The following is a 25190-nucleotide window of genomic DNA, read 5'->3' as shown; positions in this document are numbered from 1 at the left end:
TATGTGTACAAACTTTAATCAACAATGAGTGTCGCGTTAGTATAACTTTCTACAAAATAACGTCCGTCCTAATATGGACATCACACGTGATCAGCGTGTATCTGGTCGATGTGTATAACCAAAATAAATTTCGACCAGCAAATATTTTCTGTACATATTATTAATGCAAGTTATTCCAACACCTCAACACCGATGTCCCATTATTATTAGCAGCTTGATTTCCGCGAAAAGCACGATGCTTCAGAAAAAGGTCAGCTTGTTCGCCTCTCATGGCTGTTTTAATGTGGCTCGGCTCAGATCGATGGAGGACGCCGCTGGGGGGCTTCAAAGTAGAACTAGGTTTGGGGGACGAATTGAAAAATATATACAAGATTTTTTTAAAAAAACTGGTACAAATTCAAAAGGTTCATAAGTCAGAAAACATAGGTCCAAAAGATAGGTAACAATCTGACACGATATTTTTAGGTGTCTAAAGAATATACGTGAATTGAAACGCTGCCCGTGCTTACTTTCTTCTGGATACATTTTTACAAAAATACGGTTCTGTTCCAAATATCCCCCATTATCCCTAGACATATCTGAAGCCCCCTCATAAATGCGGCGTACAGTCCTTCACAGTCCTTCACTTGGCGCGCGGTCGTGGATGATTCGTCATCAAGGGAGATGGCTAGAAGTTCTTTCTAACGTGCCCAGATGCCACAGAGGCTGATCTCTGAGGCGTTCTCGCGTTCGGGGTGAAGTTGTTGCCCTCCGCTGAATGCCGCCGTCCATCCTCAGAATCTTTGCCATGTTTCCTAAAGAATTACGGTGCGTCAACAGCTTGTTATCATGAGAAGTTTTGCAACGGTTTGTCGGAGAGAGCAGCGTGCCAACGTCTTCAAACAATTTCCCATCAAATGTTGTACAACAAACTGCCAAAGGTCCCCACAGGGGGGACGGACGTGTTGCGCGACGCGAATTTTCAAAGTTTTTTCACTTCCAAAAGCAAATAAATTTTAACCTATCAGAATAATTTTGTAGATTACTTAACGATAATGCATTTTGACTGCTCTGGTTTCCATAGATTTCACATTTTGCTGCCAGAATTTAATCTGTATATGCTTCTAAAAACTGAAAATTCGCGTCGCGTTGCCCCATTGCGTCTGGTCTGTGTCGGCCTTTAGGCCCTTACGTTGAAACGTCGAGAAGTGTTTTACCTATTTTAGGCAGTTGTTGTACAACATTTGCGAAGATTACTGAACATGTTTTAACTTGCTACAGCCGTGCAAAGTGTTCTTCAAACCAACTGATTGACAAAATGAGAGTTCTTACTATTCGTTAAACTCACTTACCTTGGCGACTGCCTGTGCCTGGGGACGATCTTCTTCGTGAGATACGAGACCCATTCCTTCTGCTCGTCGTGTGATGGAGCCAAGACCAGCAATTCCTTCGCAGTTAACATGTCGGGTGTTACTGGAAACGAAAAATACGAATGTCACATTACCGCTGTTACTCGATTTATGAAAATGAAAATATGTTTATGGTTTACCAGACCTCCGGGTAGAATCAGGCTATATTATGGTTAGGGACAGAGGGGTGTATATTGAGAAATAACCCAATCTATCCATCCATCCATCTATCAGTTCCTAGCCCTTCCTGGGGCCAGTTGTATAAAAGACTAGTTAACTTTTAACTGTAGTTAAGGACAGAATTGGCCAAACAGAGTTGGGTATTTCTGAGTTAACTAGGATTTAACTATGCAAAATGTAGCTAGAGTTTTATATATATAAGAATTCTTAATTTCCATACCTTGACAGGCGCTGACACAGGCCTCTTCCCTATCCACGTGGTCCTTGTGACATTTGATGTGACATCCTGAAAAAAAATCCGATGTGAGCTTCAGGGATTGAAAAATATCTTTGTGGTATGTGGGGTAACAGGTACAGACAAAATACTTATTCGGAAAGGGGCGAAAGTCGCCAACTATATATTATTTGGGGTGGGGTGCGAACCGTTTTGGGAGGATTGTCTATGGAGATAAAGGGAAACAGCGGGACATGTCGCAGCTCTCGGCTTTCGTCCAATTAGATAATGCTTTTCTATGCTTTTTAAAGAACGAAGCTATGCTATTGGTTGAAACAGAAATGTATTGTAAAGTTCAGCCAATGAAAATCATTCTTGCGAGGAGCTGCGACACTACCCGAAACAGCGCGGATAAGACTGTGACAGGTGTGCACTATGACAACTTTAACAAATAAAGCAAAGTAAATAACTGGAAATAAAGGAAGCCACTTACTTCTACATTCAAGAGCATCAGGTGCTTTGAACATGTGCCAGAGCGGTTTAGGGCATGTATCGCACGTGGTCGGCATGTGATAATGGACGATTAAAAACTCGTGTTGCATGTACACGATTAGATTTCCACGTTCCTAAAAAACATTTTCACACGCCGTTAAAAAACATCCTCCTGGGTCGGTTAAACCCTGCGAATGTGAGGTAATTGGATGCAGTTTCGAAGAATGACGGTAGGATTAAGATTTAGATATAGGATTAAGGATTAAGAACTCGGATCAAGGGATTCATTAAATAGGAATGGCTGATGGTACCTCTGGAGCTTCTTGCAGTTCGTTCTCCGTTTTTCGTTTACTTTCTCCCTCGCTACCGTAGAGAATCTGAAGAAACAATGTTTTGATGTCAACAAACAGGAAATTGTCTTCGCCCCCCCGATAGAATCTCGCGGGAATCTCGCGCGAAATAAACACGCGGGTTTCTGAAGGTCTCAGAACCCCATTAGTACCTGGAATATCCTAGGAATTTCATTCTTATCCGCTCGAATGACATCCCCTTGGGACACTGGTCTTGCGTGAAAAAGTTTACTACAAAAAATAGACAAGATTTTATACAAGGCTTTCCACCCACGGAACCGTCTCACAAATTATGTGCAACATGGTCTCAATATATTCACCTTATATCAAGTATCATGTTAGGCGTGGCGCTGGATTTGTCAGCCTCGTTGTTGTAGAAGAATATTTTTCGACTGCTGATGATAACATACTGGAAAGAAAATGAAAAATAGTCAAACGTCAAACCTTTTCGGCGTACCACTTAAACTGTCGCGAATTTCATCTATTTTAGCTTTATTCCCTTGAACATTATGTAGACAGTGAACTAGGTGTGAACAATAATTGGTTGCAAAAGTTTTGCAGGTTTTGAGAGCAAATAATATTACGGTTTGATTAAATTTAGATCTGTACAAATGACTCTGAAATACCTGTTTCTTCCAGCCATATTTCTTAATATTTTGTCTATTTGGCACCGCCAACCAGCCTTCCTTGGCAAACGATCCTGTAAAAAATCGAAATAAAAACTTTGTCGAATACAGAGGCTTCTTGCTAAAAAACGGCAGGTTACTACAACAAGGTTACTCCGATACCTAACCGGCTGGCACCGAGCATACACCGAGCATACGCCGAGCATACACGAGACCTACCCGGAATATCCTCTGCGTTGTTCAAATTCGAAGGTACGACGTCAGCGACTTGTTTTAATTGCTTCAACTGAGCCTGCAGTTGTTCGATTAGTAAGTCTTTCGAATCACTCTCCATCTAAAGCAAAAATTAAAGCATGAAATTGAATATCAAACCACCGAAATACTTGCTTTAGTCGCAACAAAGAGAGAAGAAATATTTCTTTGAAAGTTACCTCGATTTTTTGGATTCTATCGTTTTCGGCTTGAATTGTCTGTGATAACAGAATTTGAATTTAACAAGAACGCTTTTTTAACGACAATGTTGAAAAACAATATCTGTTCTAAACTGATCTTCCTAGAGGTCCAGTAAGGATTATCTCTTATTGATCCAGTGTTACTACAGGAGAAAACATAAACTAAACTAACTTTATTTATACTGGATAGCTCTATCAGTTCTAAACTGTTGTTCCTAGAGGTCCAGTAAGGATCATCTCTTATTGATCCAGTGTTACTACAGGAGGAAACCTAAACTAAACTAACTTTATTTCTACTGGATAGCTCTATCATTTATAAGCTGTTCTTCCTAGAGGTGCAGTAAGGATCATCTCTTATTGATCCAGTGTTACTACAGGAGGAAACCCAAACTAAACTAACTCTATTTATACTGGATATCTCTATCAGTTCTAAACTGTTCTTCCTAGAGGTCCAGTAAGGATCATCTCTTATTGATCCAGTGTTACTACAGGAGGAAACCTAAACTAAACTAACTTTATTTATACTGGATAGCTCTATCAGTTCTAAACTGTTCTTCCTAGAGGTCCAGTAAAGGGTCATCTCTTTTCTCCAGTTCTAGAAGGGCAAACTTTGGATACACGTTAAAACTTACGTTTTGATAATCTGAGATTTGCATTTGATTCCTGTTAACCATTGCAGTGTATTTTTGCTTCTCCTGAAAAAGCATACAGCTATCATTGAGATCTGATTCAAGCAAACAAATCAATCTTACGCAATCTTACGCTCATATTTTAGCCAATCAGCGCTCAGAAGGGTTGTCGAAACAGAAGTTCATTCTGCAGCATTTAATCGATTATAACTTTTGTTATTCTTCATGAAACTAGTCGAAATTTCATGATAATGTTTAGTCATAAGAACTATAGCTCTGACATAAATTTGAAACCGAGATAAAGTATATTTCAGGAGATATTAAGTTGCTTCAACGGAGAATGGATTGACAAGTAACAACTGGTCCCAGTCTTTTCCCGCCTTCTCAATCACCCCGAAGCTAATGTAAAATACTTCAGGGGCCGGTTGTTCAAAAGCCGGTTAACTTAACCCAGGGTTAACGCAATTTTTTACATCAATTTTTTTTTTCATCACTTGTTCATAAAAGTTGAATATTTTTACCATGGGTATTTTCTGGTTCAATAGAAATCTTATTTTGTAAAGTTTTGAAACAAGCGGCGGTGTAGAAGCACGTAAACTAAAACAGCGGATTAAAATTTAACCCAGGGTTAGCGCTAACCTAGCTTTGAACAACCGGGCCCAAATGTGTCTCTCTACCCCGGCGTAGACCGACTGGCAAATCTTACCCTCGTTAATTCCTGCTGCAGTTTTTTACATTCCTTCTCTTTCTTACGAAGAACCATGGCGTTCCCTCGATTACTTTCTTTCTTCGACATGTCCTTCCTGTTCATGATCTCCGCGAGTTTGTTGATCGCTTCAATCTTCATCATTTTCTCTCGTTCAAATTCTTTACGGAATTTATCCGACACCGTTTCTTTCTCTTTATCCTCGTTTTTCGCTTTTTCGAATTCTGAAAATGCCAGAACGAACGAATGTCCCCTTCAGGGTCGCTGATCTCAAAATATAGAAACTGGATGGCGCATCTGCGAGTCACCGAACCGAAAATGGAAACTGGCGAATCTGGCGTCTATTGCGCATCAAGGTCAGAGACGGTCATACTGAATGCGCCTATTGATCTCGAAAAAGTAAACGCGGTATGCATCAGCTGTTTAAGACATCCTCTATAAACTTTACTGAGTCAATTATGACTATATCGAGTGGACCAAATTATCTTAACCCAAGGGCTGTACAGCGCATGCGCTATATAGCGAGAATGTTCGAGTGCCCACTGACCTGAAAACAATTACTGGATAACTTAATTTTGGATTGAAAAACTAATGACGTCGCATCCATTTTAAGTTTGCTGTTCAGCCGGCGACAAAACACTGCATAAACCATTCAAAGGAAAGTACTTAGAACATATCACAAACCTTCCGAGATTTTCTTCATTTCTTCATAAAGCTTATCCCGTTCTGAAATGGAATCTTCTATTTTCTTCTCAAATGACTGGGTTGCTTCCTCCAGCTTCGAGACACAGGATGAAATATCGTCAAACATCAAACAAGGAAATAGTAGGAAAAAATACGAAAAAACTAGGCAGCAAAGGAAATACCTGAGATATCCTTGATAACTTTTCTGACAGTTCAGTTTTATGCCTCGCTAGAGAATCTTTCAGTTCTAATTCCAGCATCGTCTTCTCTTTCTCCAAATCAGAATACTGGAACAGAAAGTATTTTGAAAAGAAATTATGAAAGAATAAAAACTTGCGTTTTTGTAGACTTCTCTAATCCATCAAGAGTATTACTCACTCTCCCCCCAAAAATCGCCCCCCCCATCCCCATCACTGTCTCTGATCCATTCATTCTACCCCGTCTTCAGCCGTAAGTTGTAATACACCCATGCAGTGGTAGCACCCCCTTCCACCCTCACCTACATACCCCCCAACACAATCTCATACAGTGGTACCACCGTCCTCCCACCCTCAGCTACATACCCCCACAAACGTAATCTCATACAGTGGTACCACTCCCCTCCCCGACATATCCCCACTAACACAATCTCATACAGTGGTACCACCCCCCTCCCACCCTCACCGACATACCCCCACCAACACAATCTCAGATCAATTTACTCAACTAACCCCGTCTTCAGCAATTTGTCTGGCAAGTTGTTCCGACTCCGCTTTGGTGGTTGTAAGCTCCAACTGCGCCGACAAAGATTCTCTACAAAAACACAATCAACTTTCGTGAAGCATCATGAAATCACACGTCAACCAGGCCCCAATTCCTTGAGCTAAAACTGTCATTCAAACTGCAATTTAAAACTGTGTTCATCCACAGTTCGCCTTTCAAACATTCCGTACAAAATGTGCCTGCAAGCAGTGTTTTCCTCAACAAAACTCCCTGCGGAAAATTCGCCTAAAAATTTGTACTGTACCTGTCTTCGTGAAGGTTACTCAATTCTTGTTTCAGCTCTTCGATTTTTTTAATTTTCTCTTCAATTTCTTCCTTGAGCTCTTTCACCTGACTTTTGTACAACGTCTAAAACATGACAATTAAGGAGAGTTGACGCGCGAGAATTTCTATGAGAGTTTCGTCTAGTTTTTTGCCCAGATCGAGAGAGTATGATCGTTGATGAAACTTGAAAGGTCAGGTGACGTTGATATTTTCTAGCCAAACTTACCGAGAAATATTGTTCGGCTTCTAGTTGGTCTTGTAGTTCCCTCATCTGCAAATCATCCATAGCACTGGAACTAAAAGGGGGGGGGAACGCAATATAGAAATACATTCATCAGGAGCAAAAATATGCTTATAAAGGTGAAAACAAGTCAACTGCCGTCGTCGAACATTCATTCAATGTAAAATTGATGGTTATGACGCAGACGTGAACTTACAACGCTCACAAAGTTACAGAAAAATACCTTTTTAATTTCGAATACGATTCCTCTAAACTCTTCTTATCCTCTCTTAGATCTTTCAAATCCTAGAAGAAAGATATCAAGATTGAAGATGCGGATTTACTGGTTGAATATGTGGATAAACAAGCAATGCTAGTTTGTACCTTCGACATTTGCTTATCCTTTGTATTGAGATCAGCGACCTCATCCATGAGTTTCTTGTTCTCATCTTGAAGGCCGGTTCGTTTCAGAACCTCCGTATCATGTTGACTTTCCAACGTTTTTACCTGGCGGAGAAATAGTTTTAAAATGTTATTCACAAGCTTGGAGGAATGGTAAACATTAGGGGGCCTTATAGCACAACAACATGAAGTAATACGTGATGAAAAAGAGAGACGAGCCAACAGAACAATTGGATGCAAATAAATGAAATACTGTAGCTTGTGTCTATGAATACACATCTGTAACTTCACAGTGCATTGGTATGCCAGATAATGGCCACACTTAAGCTTGCGGAGGAGGGGGAGGGGGGGGAAGAGGGTTGGGGGCAGGGGGTGTTCGGGCTTTGTTCAAAGACACCCTGTCCACAGAGGTTCAACTAGACGAGTTACCTTTTTTACAAAAGCTTCATTATCTTGCTCGAGTCGTTCCAGTTTTTGTCTCGTGTCTTTATAATCCACGGTCAATACTTCGATCGTTCGCTGCGCTTCAGACAACTGCGCATCCAGCTTCAATTTGGTTTCGCGCTCTTTTTGAAGGGTCTGGACTGAAAGTGAATAAATGACCGCTTTGAGTAACACCTACATGAAGTACGTAAAAAATCGATCTATGCTCAACTTACAAGCTTTATCATGTTCGTGTCTCTCCTGTTCTTTCTTCTCATCAAGGGTCATCGACAAGCGTTTCTTTTCCGCTTGGAAGCTGTTGATCTGAGCTTTATATTCTGCGATGGCCTTGTCGAGTTTCTGCGTCGCAGCAATCTTGTCATATTCGATGTTGGCTTTTTCCTGAAAGCAATTAAACCAGGTCGACAAAGTCATTACGTACCTATGTAGTAGGACTTGGGTAAAATAATTTCCTCTCGCGAGGTAAAGTATATGTATTTGAGCCAGGCGAGTGTTCCATCAAATAGATGCGATTTTCTTCTTTCGATGTATGTGAACAAGGGGATAAGTTACGGGTGTTTGAACAAGCGCATTTATACATCGGAGCATTCGTAACTACTCGCTCGTTTCAATCCACCAAAAGAAGGAAATTGCACCGAAACTCAAATTAAAAATTTCATCTGCATTTAAGGCTTGATTTCCACTTGCAGAGAAATGGTTCGCTAGCGAAATATTTGCATATTTTCTTTTGAATTAGGAACAGTCAAGTCATGTTGAACTAATTTATTTATGCTGTGAAAATTCAAAAGAAAACATGCAAATATTTCGCTAGCAAACCATTTCTCCGCTAGTGGCAATCCACCCGGCCTAAACGGCACTTTTATCCCGGCCTAAACGGCACTTTTATCCCGGAGGTCTGACCCACCTTCCTCAGAGCGACAACATCTTGCTCCAGTCTATTCTGCGTCAACGTTGCCTCGGCTATTTTATTTCGCAACGTTTCATTCTCTCGCTTCATTTCCATATGTTGAGCTGCAAATTTCAAATTTCACGTCAAACGATAACACTGCTACACTGATCTAATAACATACTGGATATAGAAACCACCACTCAATAATGCAACTCCAGAAGCCCCAAATTAAAAAGAATTAAATCAGGCGAACTTCAGGAAGAATCTTTCTGAGTTTGGCCCGTTTTAAGGTCCGTTTACACTTGCGATTTTGGCTGCGATTTTCTCCTTTGGGAAGATGTGAACGAGTGAATTGGTTACGAATGCTCTGATATATAAGAGCTCTTATTTGAACATCAGTAACTAATTCACTCGTTCACATCTTTCGAAAGAAGAAAATTGCACATAAAACCAAGCAAAAATTGCAAGTGGGCCTTTAAACGTTATGGAAATTGAACTTAAACAAAAACTTCAGCTCGACGTCGAAACCTGGGCTAACTATGTATCTTAATGGTCAGGGGCCGGTTGTTCGAAAGGCGTTTAGCTTAAACGGCGGATAAGTTGAAAATGGAAAACAAAATAATCTATTTATTGAAAACATAGCTTGAATATTTTGATGTGAATGGTTTAATTTGGAATTTACCTTCGAGCTCCATTTTCTGTGAGTCTGTTTGCTTTTTTGTGCTGAGTTCGCTTTGCAACGATGCTTGGATACGAATTAATTCTTTCTCTAGCGCTCCCTGTAACAAAGCAGACAAGAGTTCTCTTGGGAGATCCACACAACAGCAAATTAAACTTTAGTAAGACCATTAAACTTTGCCGCCATTCGTCTCAAATATTTATAGAAGATGCGCGATCCAATTTTAGTATAGATCAGTGCGAGTAATTTTTCTGCTCTAGAAGTTTGTTATTTGAGTTCATTTGTATTAAATTTTGCTCGTGATAAACACGGAGTCGAAACTGGGTTTTCCTAAGGCTGTTTTTCGTCTGCAGCTGTAGTGAACCGTATCAATGCATCCTGGGAGCTCGACTGCAACTAACGACTGTAAACACGCTATGTTACTTCGCTACGAAAAAGTCAAAATGAAAAAAAAACAGGGGTAAAATATAATGGATGTGAAACTATACGTACTTTGGCTTCAGCGGTCATGCGGTGCTTATCTTGAAGTTCTTTAAATGAATGTTCTAATATCGTGTATTGCTGTAGAGATAAAAAGACACAATACATATCAATATCTTGCATGATTCTAATAGTCTACATCTTTTTGTAACCAAACACACACTTCGTCGTGAACACAATTCAAGAACACTTCAAGAACTTATCTAGGGTTTCCAAGTGGCTTACCAATGAGTTAATTCCGTCACATCTTTATTTATACTGTGGATACTTTAAGATGCAGTCATAACTGCTATATCCAGCGTAATATTAGATCAGTGTTATACTACCTTGGTTAAATCCGCATAATTTTTCTTCGTCTTCGAACCAGCGTCTGTTTCTATCTGCAGTTTATCGCGCAGCTCAGAGGCCTGTAGAGAATATAAACGATGTTATTTAACATCATACAGTCCAGCCTTGGAAATATTCGAATGTCTAAAACTGGGCACATTCTCATTTGGATCTAACGTACGTTTTTCTCAAGCTGGGCTGTTTTTGTTTGAGCGCTTTGAAGCGCTAAACTGATCTCAGCTTTCGCACCGTGGTCCGTATCCAAACGACTCTGCAGATCTTGGACTTTGTTTTCGGCCTGAACATTTCGAAAGAAATCGTTTAAATATGAAGAGTAAAACGATACAACAAGAAGCAATTTCTGTAAATAACAGAAAAACTTAACTACAGTACCTTTCTCTTGGCTTCTGATTCAAACTCACATCGTCTTTGGGCCTAGAGTTGAACGATGTCATTGTAAATCGGGCGACATGAATACAATACGAGACACAATGGTGTACTGTTATGTAGATAACATGAAGTACGCAGAATGAAGTGAAGTGAAGTTTGTTACCTCTCTTAAATCATGTTTGTACAAGGCTGCGTTTCTTTCTAACTCTCTATTCGATGTTTCGGCTTTCTTTCTTCCTTCGACCTGTGGAAAGATGCAATCAGATCATTTGAACATCGAAAACAGAGGATTTGATTCGTAGCAATAGGTTTGAAGTAAAACTCTCGATAACGACGTTATTTTGGTGGTTGAAATGGAGAACGATGCTGGCCAGGTCTTTTAAAGGGACTTCGGAGTTGAACTAACAGCTTTGTACATAGCAAGCACCTCTCACCTCCGATTCCAATTCTTTGGAAATCTTCTCCAACTTTGCTGTGATGGATCTGGATAAGAAAACAAACAAAATGATGCAGCTGTTGCATTTGTAAACCATGCTCAACTACGCGTTCATGCGGTGAGCATTGTCAGCAAAACGAAACAGCAACGAATCTTTGTAAGGGCACCACGAACAGAACTCACTTTAGATTACTTTCCGCCTCGTCTTTCGCTGATTTCTCTTTAGCCAGTTGTTGATCGAGAGCGTCCATTTTCTTCCTGATGTGGTCGGGCGTAAAATGCTTGAAACCGCCCGTGCTGTTGTCTGATATCTACGAACCGAGAAACATTTTAAAAATACACGTTCGTTTGGGAAATCGTTCGTCGCAATGGATCATTCTCCTCTTCAACTATAAATGCTGAACCACCACCATTGCCTTGACCATAAACTCAAATGGTGCGGCATTTGTAAATAAGCAAGAGGTCCTTACAGAAGATTTTAAAGAGCTCGTTTATCATTAGTTTTTTTCGACAAAAACGCAAAGAGTTTTTTCAGGATCTGCAAAACCAAGGAGTTTTGACCGATAACATCTAATAATTTAGTTCGAAGAATATTCAAGAAGTTCAAGAAAAGAAGCGTAGCACGATTTCTTTTTACTTCTACGAGCAAAATCGCCCTTCACTCAACGATGTCACACAACGAGTGTAAAAACACAAACACACACACACACTACAGACCTGCTTTGCAAGGCAATGACCGCAAATACCATAATCCTATGACAAACCATTCAAAATGCAGATTCAACAATAATAGTATCGAGAGCTAGCGACTGACTGGTTGATTAAGGTCCGCTACAGCCTGAGTGGGCACCGCGGTGGTGAGTGATAACGATCGATAAATACCGATCAAGTTCATTTTCCTTTTTCGAAAAAGAAAAATTCATCAAACTTACCACAGAATCTACCGGTTTTCCGGCTGAACCACCCTTTCCTTTTCCAATTGAATATCTACAAATACAAGAGTCATTTGTTTGATTTAAGAGGCAATATTTCTCGTCGTATAAAGGGGTTAAACGCGTCGTATTAAACGCAGACCTCGCTGTTTCGAAGGACTCGTTTGTGAAATTCAATTCAATTTTTATCAAGTTTTGCAAAATATATGCAAACCCGCGAGAACTCAACGGATTACGTAATTTTTCCGCGCGATTCCACGAATGCCTTGCAGTCACACAAGTTTATGTACAAACGAACAAACGTACTTTTAAAAACTCGTCACAGGCAGGGACAGCTCAAGGATCTCAAATGGCTACTTACTCGTAATCACAAGAATACGTGAAGCCAATAAATGGCAAATTGTTCCCAGCGAAAGCCTACAAAATAATCAGAAGTTAACACAGAAGAGATACAAGAGATACCACTCTAGTAGTTTCTACATATATATAGTTCCTATTATCGGCAATGATATTTCTCATTTGCACGAAAAATGTCCCGCCAAATTTCGCCTCTAAGTGGACTGTACATTATCCTGAAGTACCAGGTTTTCAGTGTTTAGACTGAGCTCAAACAGTCTGGACTACAAAATTTTCGCCATCCCCAGGAGCTGGTTGTATCAAGTCCGTTTAGCTTAAACGGTGGAAAGCCGAAATTAAATAACAATCTTACATCTCTCTTGAATGAGTCAACTTGAATATTATGCACTGAATATGTAGTTGTAAACAGTATCTTTGTATTAAGGTTGAAAACATTTAGTTTGCTTGTTGAATAAAACGATAGACTTGCTTTCTATTTTGAACTTAACCACCGTTTAAGCTAAACGGGCTTGATACAACCGGCCCCCCGATTGATAAGCATACCTTGGTGGGAGCAAACGTCTCCTCTCCACCCTCAGGGTCAGCAATATCGTCAAAATTCGTCGTATCGGTGTCCGAAACAAGCTCTGGCACTACCGGAGCCACCACTGAAATCAAAATAAACGAGAGGTTGAATCATTTGCCGGAAATAAATTTTAAATTGCCACGATGAAACAGATGGCAGTGTGTCGATTAAAGGCATGATTATTTGAAAATAAAAAAAAACGGTTAAGGTCAGTTCACATGGGCGAAGTTTCCTGAAATTTCCAGTTTTCCGGAATGAAATAAATATAATTCTGTGAAAGGAAATTCTTCAATTTTGAACGCTAGACGAGGCAAAACGAGCCATTGTGTGAAGCAATCTTTAAAAATATCATAACAGAATTGCATTTGCTTCTGAAAACATCGGAAATATCGCGTGGGTCTTCGGGTGTCAAAAAGCGATACGGAAATGTAAAAATAAGCCTTACTCTCTCTAATATTCTCCCACGTCCATTGTTCGTTCTTAAAAAACCTCTGTTTTCTTATCTCATCCACCCCCTTTTGACCTATACGCACAGTCCTGGAAAAAAAAGAATCAGACGTTGTAAAATGCTCAGTAAAACAATGAACCGTGTGTGCATCCAGTTTCATATTGCGGTCTGTGACGCATACGAATGTATGACCGCAATATGAAACTGGACACACATACGTCTGGACTACTTAGAAGTATTGATTGTCTACTTAATATAAATATTGATTGTTAAAAAGGAAAAATATCTCGAAGTATATACGAAGAATCTTTTGAATGGTTACAAACCTGTCACAGAGGAAAGCCTGTATTAAATTTTTAGCGCTAGGAGATATTTCGATGTCATCTGGAAACTGCAGAGAGTTTTTATGGTCCATAATTTTACCTGGAAAAAACCCACAAAATTATATCTCAGTTTATCTGTCATTGCGTCTGGGGACTGTATTGGATTTTCTAGATCTTGGCCAGTCGTTCAAAGCTAGGTTAGCGCTAACTATATATAGGTTAGGTTTTAATCCAGTGTTTTAGTTCATGTGCTTCTGAACGACTTAAAACTTCAGAAAATATGACTTTTATTGGTCCAGAAAATATTTATGAAAAAAGATATTTAACTTTGTAAACAAGCGATTAAAAAAATCAATGTAAAGATTTGCTTTAACCTGGGGTTAAATTGATCAGCTTTTGACATATTTAGTCTTTTCGTCAATGCAGTTAAAAGTTGTCCCAAAGCAACTTTAAATACTTACTGTATGTGCCAACTAAGGAGTCAGCATAGAATGGTGTGTCTCCTACAATGTGTAAAATGAAGTGATAATAAATAAATGAAACAGAACTGTCTTACTTTATTCTCAAATGAAACAAAACTGTCTTACTTTATTCTCAAATGAAAAAGAACTGTCTTACTTTATTCTCATTTGCAAACGACTTACCAACAAGCATTTCATACAGGAAAACTCCAACTGACCACCAATCACATTCTCTGCCATAATAGCCTTCACCACCTTGAGATTTGAGGACCTACAATGATAGCAAAAAAATACGAAAATAGTGAATTTTATAGAAGATTAGAGCAGTTTATTGCGGACGAAAAAATTGGAAAATTACAATTTTTAGACTACACTGGGAGGATATGCAACTCAGGTTTTCCAGGGGGAGTCAAAGCCACATTTACATTGTGGGGTAATGCAGTTACTACAAAGCTTACAATGTACGTGAAGGTAGAAGTCAGTTTTGTGGTATTATTTGGGCAGTGGTGAAGCTTTTTAGTGAGAGGTAAGAAAACTGCTCTGGAATTGTGAGAATGATACACAAGTGATATCAAGGTGTTATTTAATGATTTAGCAAAACAGCATGTATTTGTCCAATCTAACAATCTAACATACCTCAGGTGAAATATAATCAGGTGTTCCAACTGCTGTGTCAGACCTTACCATGCCATCCTAAAGAAACATTTATTGTTACAGTATGTTAGGTTTTGGGTTCAAAAAGTTTGTAGAAACATAGCAAAAAATAAACTTTACAGTCATAAAAATATTTGGCATTCAAAAGTTTTTATGAGTTCATTTGTTAACCAATCAAAATTTCATATTTTTTATTGATTCTGATTGGTTAATAAAACAAAAAGTTAAAAAATGTTTTTGGAAACTCTTCAAAACTTCCAAGAATTCATTAATGATAGCCAAACTAATCAAATATTTATAGAATGATTTTTGGCAAAACTGTGAAATGAACTTGAAAGTGATCAGAATATCATACTGTAGATTATAAAAACTTGCCGTCACTTTCATTTGCATCAAAATGTATTTTATTTTCCTTAAAACCAGTCTTCCTAGCATTGCAATGTTTCACAGTTTATTTCTGCAAATCCAATGCAAGTATGTTAAGATTTGCATTTCCTACCTTATCCATCTTCATGCAGGTTCCAAAATCTGCCAATTTGACATGACCTTTACTGTCCAACAACATATTGTCAGGTTTAACATCCCTGTGAAATGGAATGAGGAAGTAAATAAGTTTTAAACTAAAAATTCTCACATTATACAAAGAATTTCTGCAAAAATTTGGTATCACTTGAGACGCAATATCTCAGAAATCCTTTCCCCTTTCAAACAAGGCCAGAGTTAATGCTAAAGTCTAAATAAATAATATATAGGATTCATTTCCTTGAATTCAAATGAAAAATTTTAGCCATCTTTATGACCATAACAAGCAGTTAATTAGGGTGTTTATATTCATTTTAATATTCATGTTCACATACCATGAACACAATTACTTTAGAAATATCAGTCAAAATGGGCACGCCTACCAAATCAAGAACTCAGACAAACATTCATAACCACAGACAACATCAGTAATCTCACCTGTGTATAAAACCCATGGAGTGTATTGCATCCAAAGCTAGAACTACTTCAGCTGTATAAAATCTTGCCCAGGACTCAGGAACATCATAGTTGCTCATCAAATTCACCAAATCTCCTCCTATAAAAGGGGATTTTTTAGTGAAACCTCTTTTAGTGAAACCTATCCATGTCTTGTATGCATAAGCTCAAACACAAAGATGCTAGAATTATTCAGGTGTAAGGGAAAAGAATTTCATGAAAGGGCACTGTTGTATGTATTGATAGGTACTGGCCAGGGTGCAAAAGATCAACACAGGAAATTTCACTGGAATTCCATACACATTGTTTGCAACTTCAACACAGATATTGGTTCAGAGTTTTGTGATGACTTTAAGACATTTTAAGATGGAAAACTTGTAATTTGATTACGTAGATTCATATCAACTTGCAAACTTCATATCAATTCACAGGTAATGGGTTAACTAAATTATGTACACAACAATACCTGCACAATAATCCATCACCATGTATAGGTACTTTGCATCTTGAAATGCAAAATGTAACTAAAATTAAAAGAATATATAAACAATTATCATTCATTGTCTACAAACATATAAGACCAACCTTAAGGTAAGTCTTATACAAACGTATAAGACTCACCTTAACTACCCACATATACAAACATATAAGACCTACCTTAACTACACATGCATACAAACATATAAATCTCACCTTATCTACCCATATGTACAAACATATAAGACTCACTTTAACTAACCATTCATACAAACATATAAGACTCACCTTAACTACCCATATATACAAACATATAAGACTCACCTTAACTACCCATATATACAAACATATAAGACTCACCTTAACTACCCATATATACAAACATATAAGACTCACCTTAACTACCCATATATACAAACATATAAGACTCACTTTAACTAACCATGCATACAAACATATAAGACTTACCTAACTACCATGCATAAACATACAAGACTCGCCTTAACTACCCATATATACAAACGTATACGACTCACCCTAACTACCCACGCACTGTCGCAGTATGCCATAATATCTCGTTCTTCCCAGAAGAAAGCAGAATCAGATCTCTTGATCTAAGATAAAGATAATCCACATGATTGGCTAAGTGCATACAAAGACGGATTTAGGGGATTAAACGTCTGGATAAATTCTGGCCAAGAAATGGCAAGATTCCAGATCTCAAACATACCAAACACATGAATCATCGATTCAGGAACCACAACAAAAACGCATACAAAAGGGGTAAAAAAACTTGATATTCATATATGATTGTTATTCCAAGCAGATTTTTACACTAGAATATTGCATACAATATGTTTCATATGTTTTCAGTTCTCTTAGTTTTCCACTATAAAAAACTAGCCATATTAGTTTGCAATAACCATAGACAATCTTTTTCATCTGGGGTACTGCGTTTAATGGAATAAAGTACTCCTAAATTGCTACAGCAGAACATTCCAAAGATATGACCTAAGTCATTTATTCATTTGTGTCTGTAACAATTGCAAGCAATGTTTTCAATATCTTAATTGAGCTTGCTTAACATGGCAAATATGCCAGTGTATTGGTTAATTATATTCTATGTCATATCAATATGTGGCCTCACCTCCTCCTGTGGTGAGGAAGTCAATTTTTTTTAAAAATTCCAAGTGAGAAAACTTTCAATTAATAAAATCTCGTTTACAAGGAAAGACTTATTACATTAATTTTATCATGAAAACATTTTCTCCCAACAAAGAATTCAATGAATTGCTCAGTCACAACCCAAATATCTTAACAATTTAAAAACGTTTCTTGTCAGTGTCAGATTTCAAGGAAATGAATTAAAATGTAGCTTATAGCATATAGAAGTACATATACGTATATAAGCATAAGATACAATGATTATTTGAGTTTACGATTGAAAACACCGATAGAGTGTTCTCCATTAATCAAACAATATCAAAATAAATGTTTACAAATTGTAAAAAAATTCTCATATTCTAATGCACTTAAGCGAATGCCAAAATCAAAATATAACATTTGGCTGTTGTAAGTAGCTTTCCGGCAAAAAAACCCTACTTAAAATCGCTTAATTCTTGCGGAATTTTAGATGAATTTTTTATATCTAATGTTTAATTGATCTTGCAAGCATCTTTGCATGAACTCGCAAAACAATAGCACAAAAATGCCAAGGGTTTCCGACTATTTTAAAAACAATTACACGGCTAATATTTGCGAAATTGCTAGACCCTTCCCCGAAAATTATAAGCATTACTCGCAAGCAAACACAAAACGTACCATCTCGAATTTATTCAGAAGTTTCATTGCATAAACTTTTTTGCTATCTTTGTGCCTGACCTGTCAAAACAGAGATAGATACATAATTATAAATAAACACGATATATCTTGCCGATCGTGCGAATTTATAAACAATATATTCGGCACGAAATCGGTTTATTTCTGTTCATTTTGTGGCTTAGAAATCAAATTATCTATTGTGTATTGTGTATCGAGTATACAGTCTGTAAACAATGCGCTGAATTTGCCAGCAATTCTAGCATAAATAATTATTTCACTTCGTTGGCATTATTAAAACACCACTTAAAATCAGAAATTGTAAACCAAATAAAGTATTGAAAAGAAGTTTAATGAATTACCAATTGTACTTCGCCAAATGCCCCTCGTCCGATAACTTTCACCAGATCAAAATCGCTGTGTTTCATGCGATGATCACGTATAAACACCGAAGGTCTCTCATCTACACGTACAAAAACAACATCTTGTTTGAATGTGTCTTACAACTTTCATATTTGAAATATGCTCAGTAAACACGTTTAGGAATCGTACATCGCGATAGAAAGCTCTCCAAGTTCTTGTTCTTTCTCAATGCTGGGAAATCGCAGTCGTTTGCCAAAGCCTGTATGCTATCCTGAAACACAAGCGTGAAACGTATGATACATCTATTCGCCATTCCATGATAGCATCGGGATACATGGCAGTTTGTGCATATTTCAACAACTTACAAGCAATCCGTCAATGTGCAGAGGATGCCTTGGGTTTCCAACAGTCTTTTCGAGTTCATTTCGACGCTTCTGCAAGTCAGTCATCGTGGAAACAGGATATGTTTATTGTATACAAAAATAATTGTCTACCACTTTGCTACGAATGTGTACCAAACTTATGCCGCCATAAAACCGGGACGGCCGAGGGACATTTCTCGATTACGCCATATTTCGCTTTGTTTTTCATGACGGCAACATGTCGTGGCCTTCAATGGCCACTATCACAGCTTCTTAAGGTAAAAAAATACACAGTTTTTAGGTCCACTCCCTGTAAAGACATTCAGAACTACCAAAAGGAAATTGGCAGGGAGCGAAGAAGATTGCTGTCACGTGAAGACGCCCTCGATCCGCCCATAACATTGCTCAGCACACAATTCCTTGTGACCTGCAATACTTTGTCTAATAATTTGTATACTGTTACTTTGGTACAATTCGGTTCACAATAGGATAGAAGAGTTCGTCATGAGTGGTGGGGGGTATCAACGGGAGAAATTTACCGAAATCCCCAAATTACTAATTAAATCCCAAAACAATGTCGAAAGCAAATTTCCTGACTAGCATAACCAGCGTATATAATGTTCCGCATTTTTATTTGATTGATTATATATTAGTATGTTTAATCAGTTTAATCTCTAATCAGACCAATCCTAATCCCTAATCTTTAACCAATTTTTTAGCTTAGAAAAAACTGATAATTCATGTAAAATACTGTAACCTGTGCACAGACCGTCTTATTTAGGTCATTCAGATACAAAAAAGTTTTCAGTTCAGACACAAACCACGACAGCTTATTGTAGAATAATACTACCTACACTGAACCACCACGTTTGAGATATCTTTCTCAGGTAGTTCAGACACAAACCACGACAGCTTATTGTAGAATACCCCCTACACTGGACCACCACGTTTGAGATATCTTTCTCAAGTAGTTTAGACACAAACCACGACAGTTTATTAATTATTATATAATACTACCTACACTGAACCACCACGTTTGAGATATCTTTCTCAGGTAGTTAATGACAGTTCATTGTAAAATGCTATCTTCACAAGTTCACTTGATCATCAAACACTTATCAGTCCTTGTTAGCCGGGAGTTCAGAAACGAACCGCGACAGCTGGTTACAGAATACTACTTTTATATATTGGACTACCAATTCTCCTTTACATCATTTTCTGGTAGCCCAGACTCTTATTCAAGTTGAGATTCAGTCTGCCCTCAAAGAAAACCGGTTGTTTGAAAGGTGTATCTAGCTATATGCTAACAGTAGCTTATTCAACCTATTAAAAAAGGGACAAAGAACTATACTAAACGTCGGTTCTTTGCAAACGAAATTAAGCAATTAAGCCTGCCTGCAGACGTAGTTTAGCTATGAATATATCAACACCTATCTTAAGCAACGCCCTAGCTGACAACAGTGAATAAAGATTCGAAAAATCATTATTCACTCGACAGGATCACTGCTGAACTTTAATTATACACCCCGCCACGAAACGCTTTGTTTTTCAGCCGAAAAAAATAATAAGTTTCATTCTAGCCGTATTAGTTACCGCGTTGCGAACGCTCATCTTAATGCCAAGTTAATGAGTCTTGAAATGATAAGCCAGCTGGTTTATTTGTCTTCCCTACAATGTCAATGGCTATATGCGATCTTTATAAGATATATCTCTTGGCGTAAGAATCGAGCCAACGTTACAATAAAATAAATATAAAAAATATCCCATTTATCAGACTTTAATCTTTGCAGGGAGCTGTGAATGCAACAATCAAAACAATGTTATTTACAACATATAATAATTTATTCATTTTTTCCCACTTAAAAACGTTTGATTCACTGCACTTTATAAAATATTCATGCATTTCCAGACTTTGGAAAAATATCCGCTCCCATACAATGGTAAATCGACAATAAGCTTGTACATTGACTATATTCGCATAGTTAATTACAGCTGGCCTTTTCGTTGCTGAATTGAAGTTGACAAAATCATCTTCAATCATATATATTATCAGCTGGCGTATTCCAGTCTAAGCCACTCAAAAAAGCCTTCAAAATGGCTCGCGTTCTACGCAGATTCATTGCTGCAAAGGCTTACCATAGCATACACAATTCCTCCATAGTTTTTCTTAAAAATAAATCGCGAAGCAACTGGACGGCATTTTTCAAAGCGTCGTCCAATTCAACGCACGTTGCATTTCGCCTGCGAATGCCGAAATTCTCCATGAAAGAAATGCGAAGGCCGTTTTCTTCCACGAGTAATTGTCTCGTCTTTTCGACGGCAATTTTGCCCCGTCTTGCGCTAGATGGTGGTGACGGGGGATATACGTCTGCGTAAAGTCTTAAGGCCTCTGGGACTGTGCTAAATTGTGGGAAGGGAGATTCTGCTTCTTGCCGATTATCCTCGTTATTAAAATCATCATTTGTCTCAGGTACAGTGATCGTAGCGTATATCGAATCCGTACCTAAAGTGACCGGACCCTTTCCGCTATCTGATTTTAAAGTTTCCGAGCGACGTAGCCGTGTTTCTCTGTCTGTTTCTGCTACATCTATTTTGACCGAAGGCAATGCTGGGTCGGGTATTTGAAGAGAAAACTTCTCCCCATTTTGCGAATCGGCGACAGTCGTTTTAATCAACACAGCTGGCTGTTCGACAACCGTTTCCGATTTTGATATATCGCCTAATGTCTCCGTTAAGTCGTGTTTCAATTCCGGATTTTCTTGCAATTTTTTATTTCTTCTTGCTCGAGTTGAGCGCCTGTGACGCTTCGTTCCATTAACCGGGGCATTAGGAATGTTAACGGTCGTTGTTTTCAGCGATGAAGAAGCATCGAATGTTTTTCCAATCGGAGGTAGGACAGTGTAAACTCGAGGAAATGTAAGCATCTGGTTTTCCAGACTTTTATTACCAGGACCTGTCCCGTTGTCCACATCGTTTTCTGACCCCACAAGCGCGTTCAAATTGATCCGAGGTAGGCTGAAATCTTGGCCTGTTTTCAAATCACGATTTCCATAAGACAGTGACCTGTTGTTATGATGTTTGCCAGCGTTGTTGTAACCTGTAGCGATCGGTGGCAATTTTAATCTGTGATTAACCAAAGAGCTTACGGCTTTAATATTTGACGTCGCGTCCACATTCAGACGGTCTGCCATCACATCATTGTGCAGAATCATGTAGACGACCGTTCTGGACAATAGCAATGCGATATATACGCACGTAACTTGTCCCTTTCTCACGTAACTATGAATCTATTGCCGCCGCAATTAATTTTGTTGATTATCCATCTTTTTGTTTTTAAAATTGCTACTGTATTAATCTCCACTTCTCAATTCATTATAGGCTTAGCTACGTTTAATATAATACTGTATTAAAGGTCTTCACTTCACTTCATATTATTAAAAACATATACTTGTGTATTACGACTGGCGCCGAACCGATTTCTTCTAAGAACCCCACGATAATAATTCATTTCAGTTCATATCAGGATTCCATTCGGCAATACAAATAGCCATATAAAGGCGAGCGAAGAACTCCTATGAAAAATAGGAAAGGAACACGCTCAACAAATGCATGAAACTACAGAATCAGCCTGTTGTCATGGCGTAAATGGAACTGAATTATTTCCGCACGTCTTGGATTCAATTTATCCGCTAAGGTAAATGTATGAATGTTATTCGTTAAAAATTCATGAACAATTAAGGCGAGAAATACACCTGTTATAATATAAACTAGACATTTTCAAATGCAAATTGGGTTTGAACAATAATGTCAATATGGCGTCGGCTGTCCTTGCCTAATATAGACTAACAAGTAAAAAATCTCTTATCAATTCTGATACCCATTGGCTTAAACGGACACACTGACACGAAGATTATAAGATAAGACACAACTCATCTCGATTCAATCTAAAGCCCAACTCATTTTTAACATGCAAAGTGCCTTTAATTTCGATGAAACTTGTGAGGAACCATCTACCCATTAAGACGACATCATTGCAGCAAATATATCAACTACAGTAATTGTTGCAATTAGGCCTGAAGATATATTTCATATTGGATTTGCAACGATAATTCCGATATTTGTAATGATTCCGCTATATTCGTAAAAAACATATTAGGTGTTTTTTTGCGTTTGTATAATCTGACCTTCCGAAAGAGGTATGAGCCAAAAACGATATTTCTGACTTGTATTCCTTGGTAGAAAAATTAAACAATGTCTCCTGGTTTGTCCACCTTCATGAAACATGGCTAGGAAACAATGTTTCCTGGTTTGTCTACCTTCATGAAACATGGCTAGGAAACAATGTTTCCTGGTTTGTCCACCTTCATGAAACATGGCTAGGAAACAATGTCTCCTGGTTTGTCTACCTTCATGAAACATGGCTAGGAAACAATGTTTCCTGGTTTGTCCACCTTCATGAAACATGGCTAGGAAACAATGTCTCCTGGTTTGTCTGCCTTCATGAAACATTGCTAGGAAACAATGTTTCCTGGTTTATCTACCTTCATGAAACATTGCTAGGAAACAATGTCAGCTGGTTTATCTACCTTCATGAAACATTGCTAGGAAACAATGTCTCCTGGTTTGTCCACCTTCATGAAACATGGATAGGAAACAATGTTTCCTGGTTTGGCTCAATTGGCTGGTTTGTCCACGTTCAATAAACATGGCTAGGAAACAGTATTTCCAATTAAGTTTGACCACCTTTGGAAGAAAACACATTCTAAGAAACAGAATTTCTAGATTTGTCAACCCCCAAGAAAGATGACTTAGAAAATATGCTTCGCAGTCTGTACACGTTCGGAAAAAATGACTGGTAATATATTTGCGGAAAACTGATATCGAAAATTTGACGTTTGTACCGATGCCACATTGATGACCCGTTAATTGATCTCGTGTTTTTAAGAAACATAGTATAAATGGAAGGATTATATTACATCACAAGACAAATTGCAAATACAAACGATCAGGCGATTTTTTTGGGGGGAAAATTACGCTAGAAAAGCCGCTACTGTGTCCGATATCGTATCATTAATCAACGGCTGTCGACCCTCGACAGTTTCGAATGTCCGTCACGACTATTGAAAAGCATGATCCGTGTCTTTGGTGATTGCGAATGAGCCAATGAGCAATTTAGTGTTTGGGTGAGCTTACAGCCATCTTGTCTGTAAATATGCGACTAATTCGCCCTGAGTTTACATCCGCTGTATTCACTATTAAGCGAGTATTAAATTATTTCAATTTCGGTGAAGAAGGATAGCTTCTAAACTTTGGTGCTTCGGATAAGCACTTGTGTCAAACTATCAGCGACAATGTCAACAGAAAGATATCGAATCACTCAGACGTTTCTATTTATGTTGAGTGTAAAGTCATGTATGTCTTCGTGAAAGATTCCTCCCTCAATGTTAACTGGTCATTTAAAACCCCATCATCGTCTTACCTTACTGTACAGAACTTCAAATGTATTCCACACGCAAATGTACTATTGCCAGTAAGCTCTTGTCGATCTGTCGCCGTGCTGCAACATTAGCATTTCTGTCGTCTCGACATCGAATTTTTATTGCATCGACGCCCGCGATTTGTTGGCCTGCGGTATTACGGCTAACCAGCTGTGACTAACCAACTCAAGTTTACTCAACAGCCGCCAGTTTTATAGGAAAACATGTGAAGGTTGTTGTAAAATCTACGTTAGTTGCAAAATTTATGGTACGTTAGTTTAGTCTGCGGGAAGACGTATATCCAAGCGGCAAGCGTATATATATTATGGGGCATACCACGGGGCAGAGGGGGAAAAAAATTTTCAAAGGAACCAAAGTGCCCGTCTTTGAAGAAGCTAAATTTAGCTAAAGTAGCTGTAAATACTATCGAAAGTGCCCTTATTGTTTCCTACGTATGCCCACTTACTCGTGGCAAAATCTTTTTGCAGAGCATAAAAATACACTACACTAGTGCTTTTCTTGCAGCTTTGGCAATCAATCAAACCGTTCCTATAAAGTGGAAGCTCGTGCCCCCCCCCCAATCTCTGGGGTCGGTTGTATCAAGCCCGTTTAGCCTAAACGGTGGATAAGTCAAAATTAAATAACACTCTTTCATCTCTCTTGAATGAGTCAACTTGAATATTATGCACTGAATATGCAGTTGTTAACAGTATCTTTGTATTATGGTTAAAAGCATTTAGTTTTGCTTGTTCAATAAAACGATAGACTTGCTTTCTATTTTGAACTTAACCACCGTTTAAGCTAAACGGGCTTGATACAACCGGCCCCTGGAGTCTGGAAGCTTATGCGCCCCTGAGCATAGTCAAACTGACAAATTCAGTTTCGCTATGCACATTTAGTCATTGACTGTGAAAACATATTCTAACTGTATTCATAATTATAAATTGTTGCTCTATCCTCT

At 38.3% G+C, this 25190-nt stretch overlaps 2 protein-coding genes across 2 annotated transcripts; both read right to left on the bottom strand.

Moving 5' to 3' along the window:
• On the bottom strand, positions 1 to 19247 carry LOC114537688 (rho-associated protein kinase 2-like). Its single transcript, XM_028558790.1, has 46 exons — positions 18756 to 19247; positions 18580 to 18661; positions 18390 to 18490; positions 18031 to 18090; positions 16746 to 16823; positions 16199 to 16256; positions 15715 to 15832; positions 15254 to 15338; positions 14737 to 14793; positions 14284 to 14371; positions 14101 to 14142; positions 13643 to 13739; positions 13314 to 13405; positions 12847 to 12950; positions 12308 to 12363; positions 11947 to 12001; positions 11198 to 11325; positions 11013 to 11061; positions 10742 to 10822; positions 10582 to 10623; positions 10370 to 10486; positions 10188 to 10268; positions 9874 to 9942; positions 9385 to 9481; positions 8718 to 8824; positions 8029 to 8194; positions 7799 to 7953; positions 7352 to 7474; positions 7212 to 7273; positions 6974 to 7043; positions 6728 to 6831; positions 6432 to 6513; positions 5904 to 6008; positions 5722 to 5815; positions 5038 to 5261; positions 4335 to 4397; positions 3682 to 3720; positions 3470 to 3584; positions 3251 to 3324; positions 2945 to 3033; positions 2777 to 2855; positions 2586 to 2651; positions 2276 to 2408; positions 1789 to 1854; positions 1332 to 1452; positions 1 to 794 (listed from the first exon to the last, which is right to left on the bottom strand). Exons 1-46 carry the CDS (start codon positions 18837 to 18839, stop codon positions 668 to 670), a joined length of 4185 nt encoding a protein of 1394 aa, XP_028414591.1. The 5' UTR covers positions 18840 to 19247; the 3' UTR covers positions 1 to 667.
• Positions 19248 to 20772: 1525 nt separating this feature from the next.
• On the bottom strand, positions 20773 to 24326 carry LOC114537698. The gene is made up of 2 exons (XM_028558800.1): positions 24232 to 24326; positions 20773 to 22324 (listed from the first exon to the last, which is right to left on the bottom strand). The coding sequence occupies exon 2, from the start codon at positions 21962 to 21964 to the stop codon at positions 20885 to 20887; it is 1080 nt and encodes a 359-aa protein (XP_028414601.1). The 5' UTR covers positions 21965 to 22324; positions 24232 to 24326; the 3' UTR covers positions 20773 to 20884.
• Between the last annotated feature and the right edge of the window lie 864 nt (positions 24327 to 25190).

The sequence above is a fragment of the Dendronephthya gigantea genome, unplaced genomic scaffold, assembly GCF_004324835.1.
Source record: "Dendronephthya gigantea isolate DGI-Jeju-01 unplaced genomic scaffold, DenGig_1.0 000162F, whole genome shotgun sequence".
Taxonomy (NCBI): Eukaryota; Metazoa; Cnidaria; class Anthozoa; order Malacalcyonacea; family Nephtheidae; genus Dendronephthya; species Dendronephthya gigantea.
This window is presented reverse-complemented; position numbering and strand designations above follow the sequence as displayed.

What these genes read in the sequence shown, in the direction of transcription:
- LOC114537688 (XM_028558790.1), bottom strand. Translation starts at nt 18,839, where the DNA reads ATGACTGACTTGCAGAAGCGTCGAAATGAACTCGAAAAGACTGTTGGA. An exon ending in AACATGATACTTGATATAAG is followed by an intron (nt 2,856 to 2,944) that starts GTGAATATATTG and finishes TATTTTTTGTAG; the next exon opens with TAAACTTTTTCACGCAAGAC. An exon ending in CTGTGTCAGCGCCTGTCAAG is followed by an intron (nt 1,453 to 1,788) that starts GTATGGAAATTA and finishes TTTCGTTTCCAG; the next exon opens with TAACACCCGACATGTTAACT.
- LOC114537698 (XM_028558800.1), bottom strand. Translation starts at nt 21,964, where the DNA reads ATGATTCTGCACAATGATGTGATGGCAGACCGTCTGAATGTGGACGCG.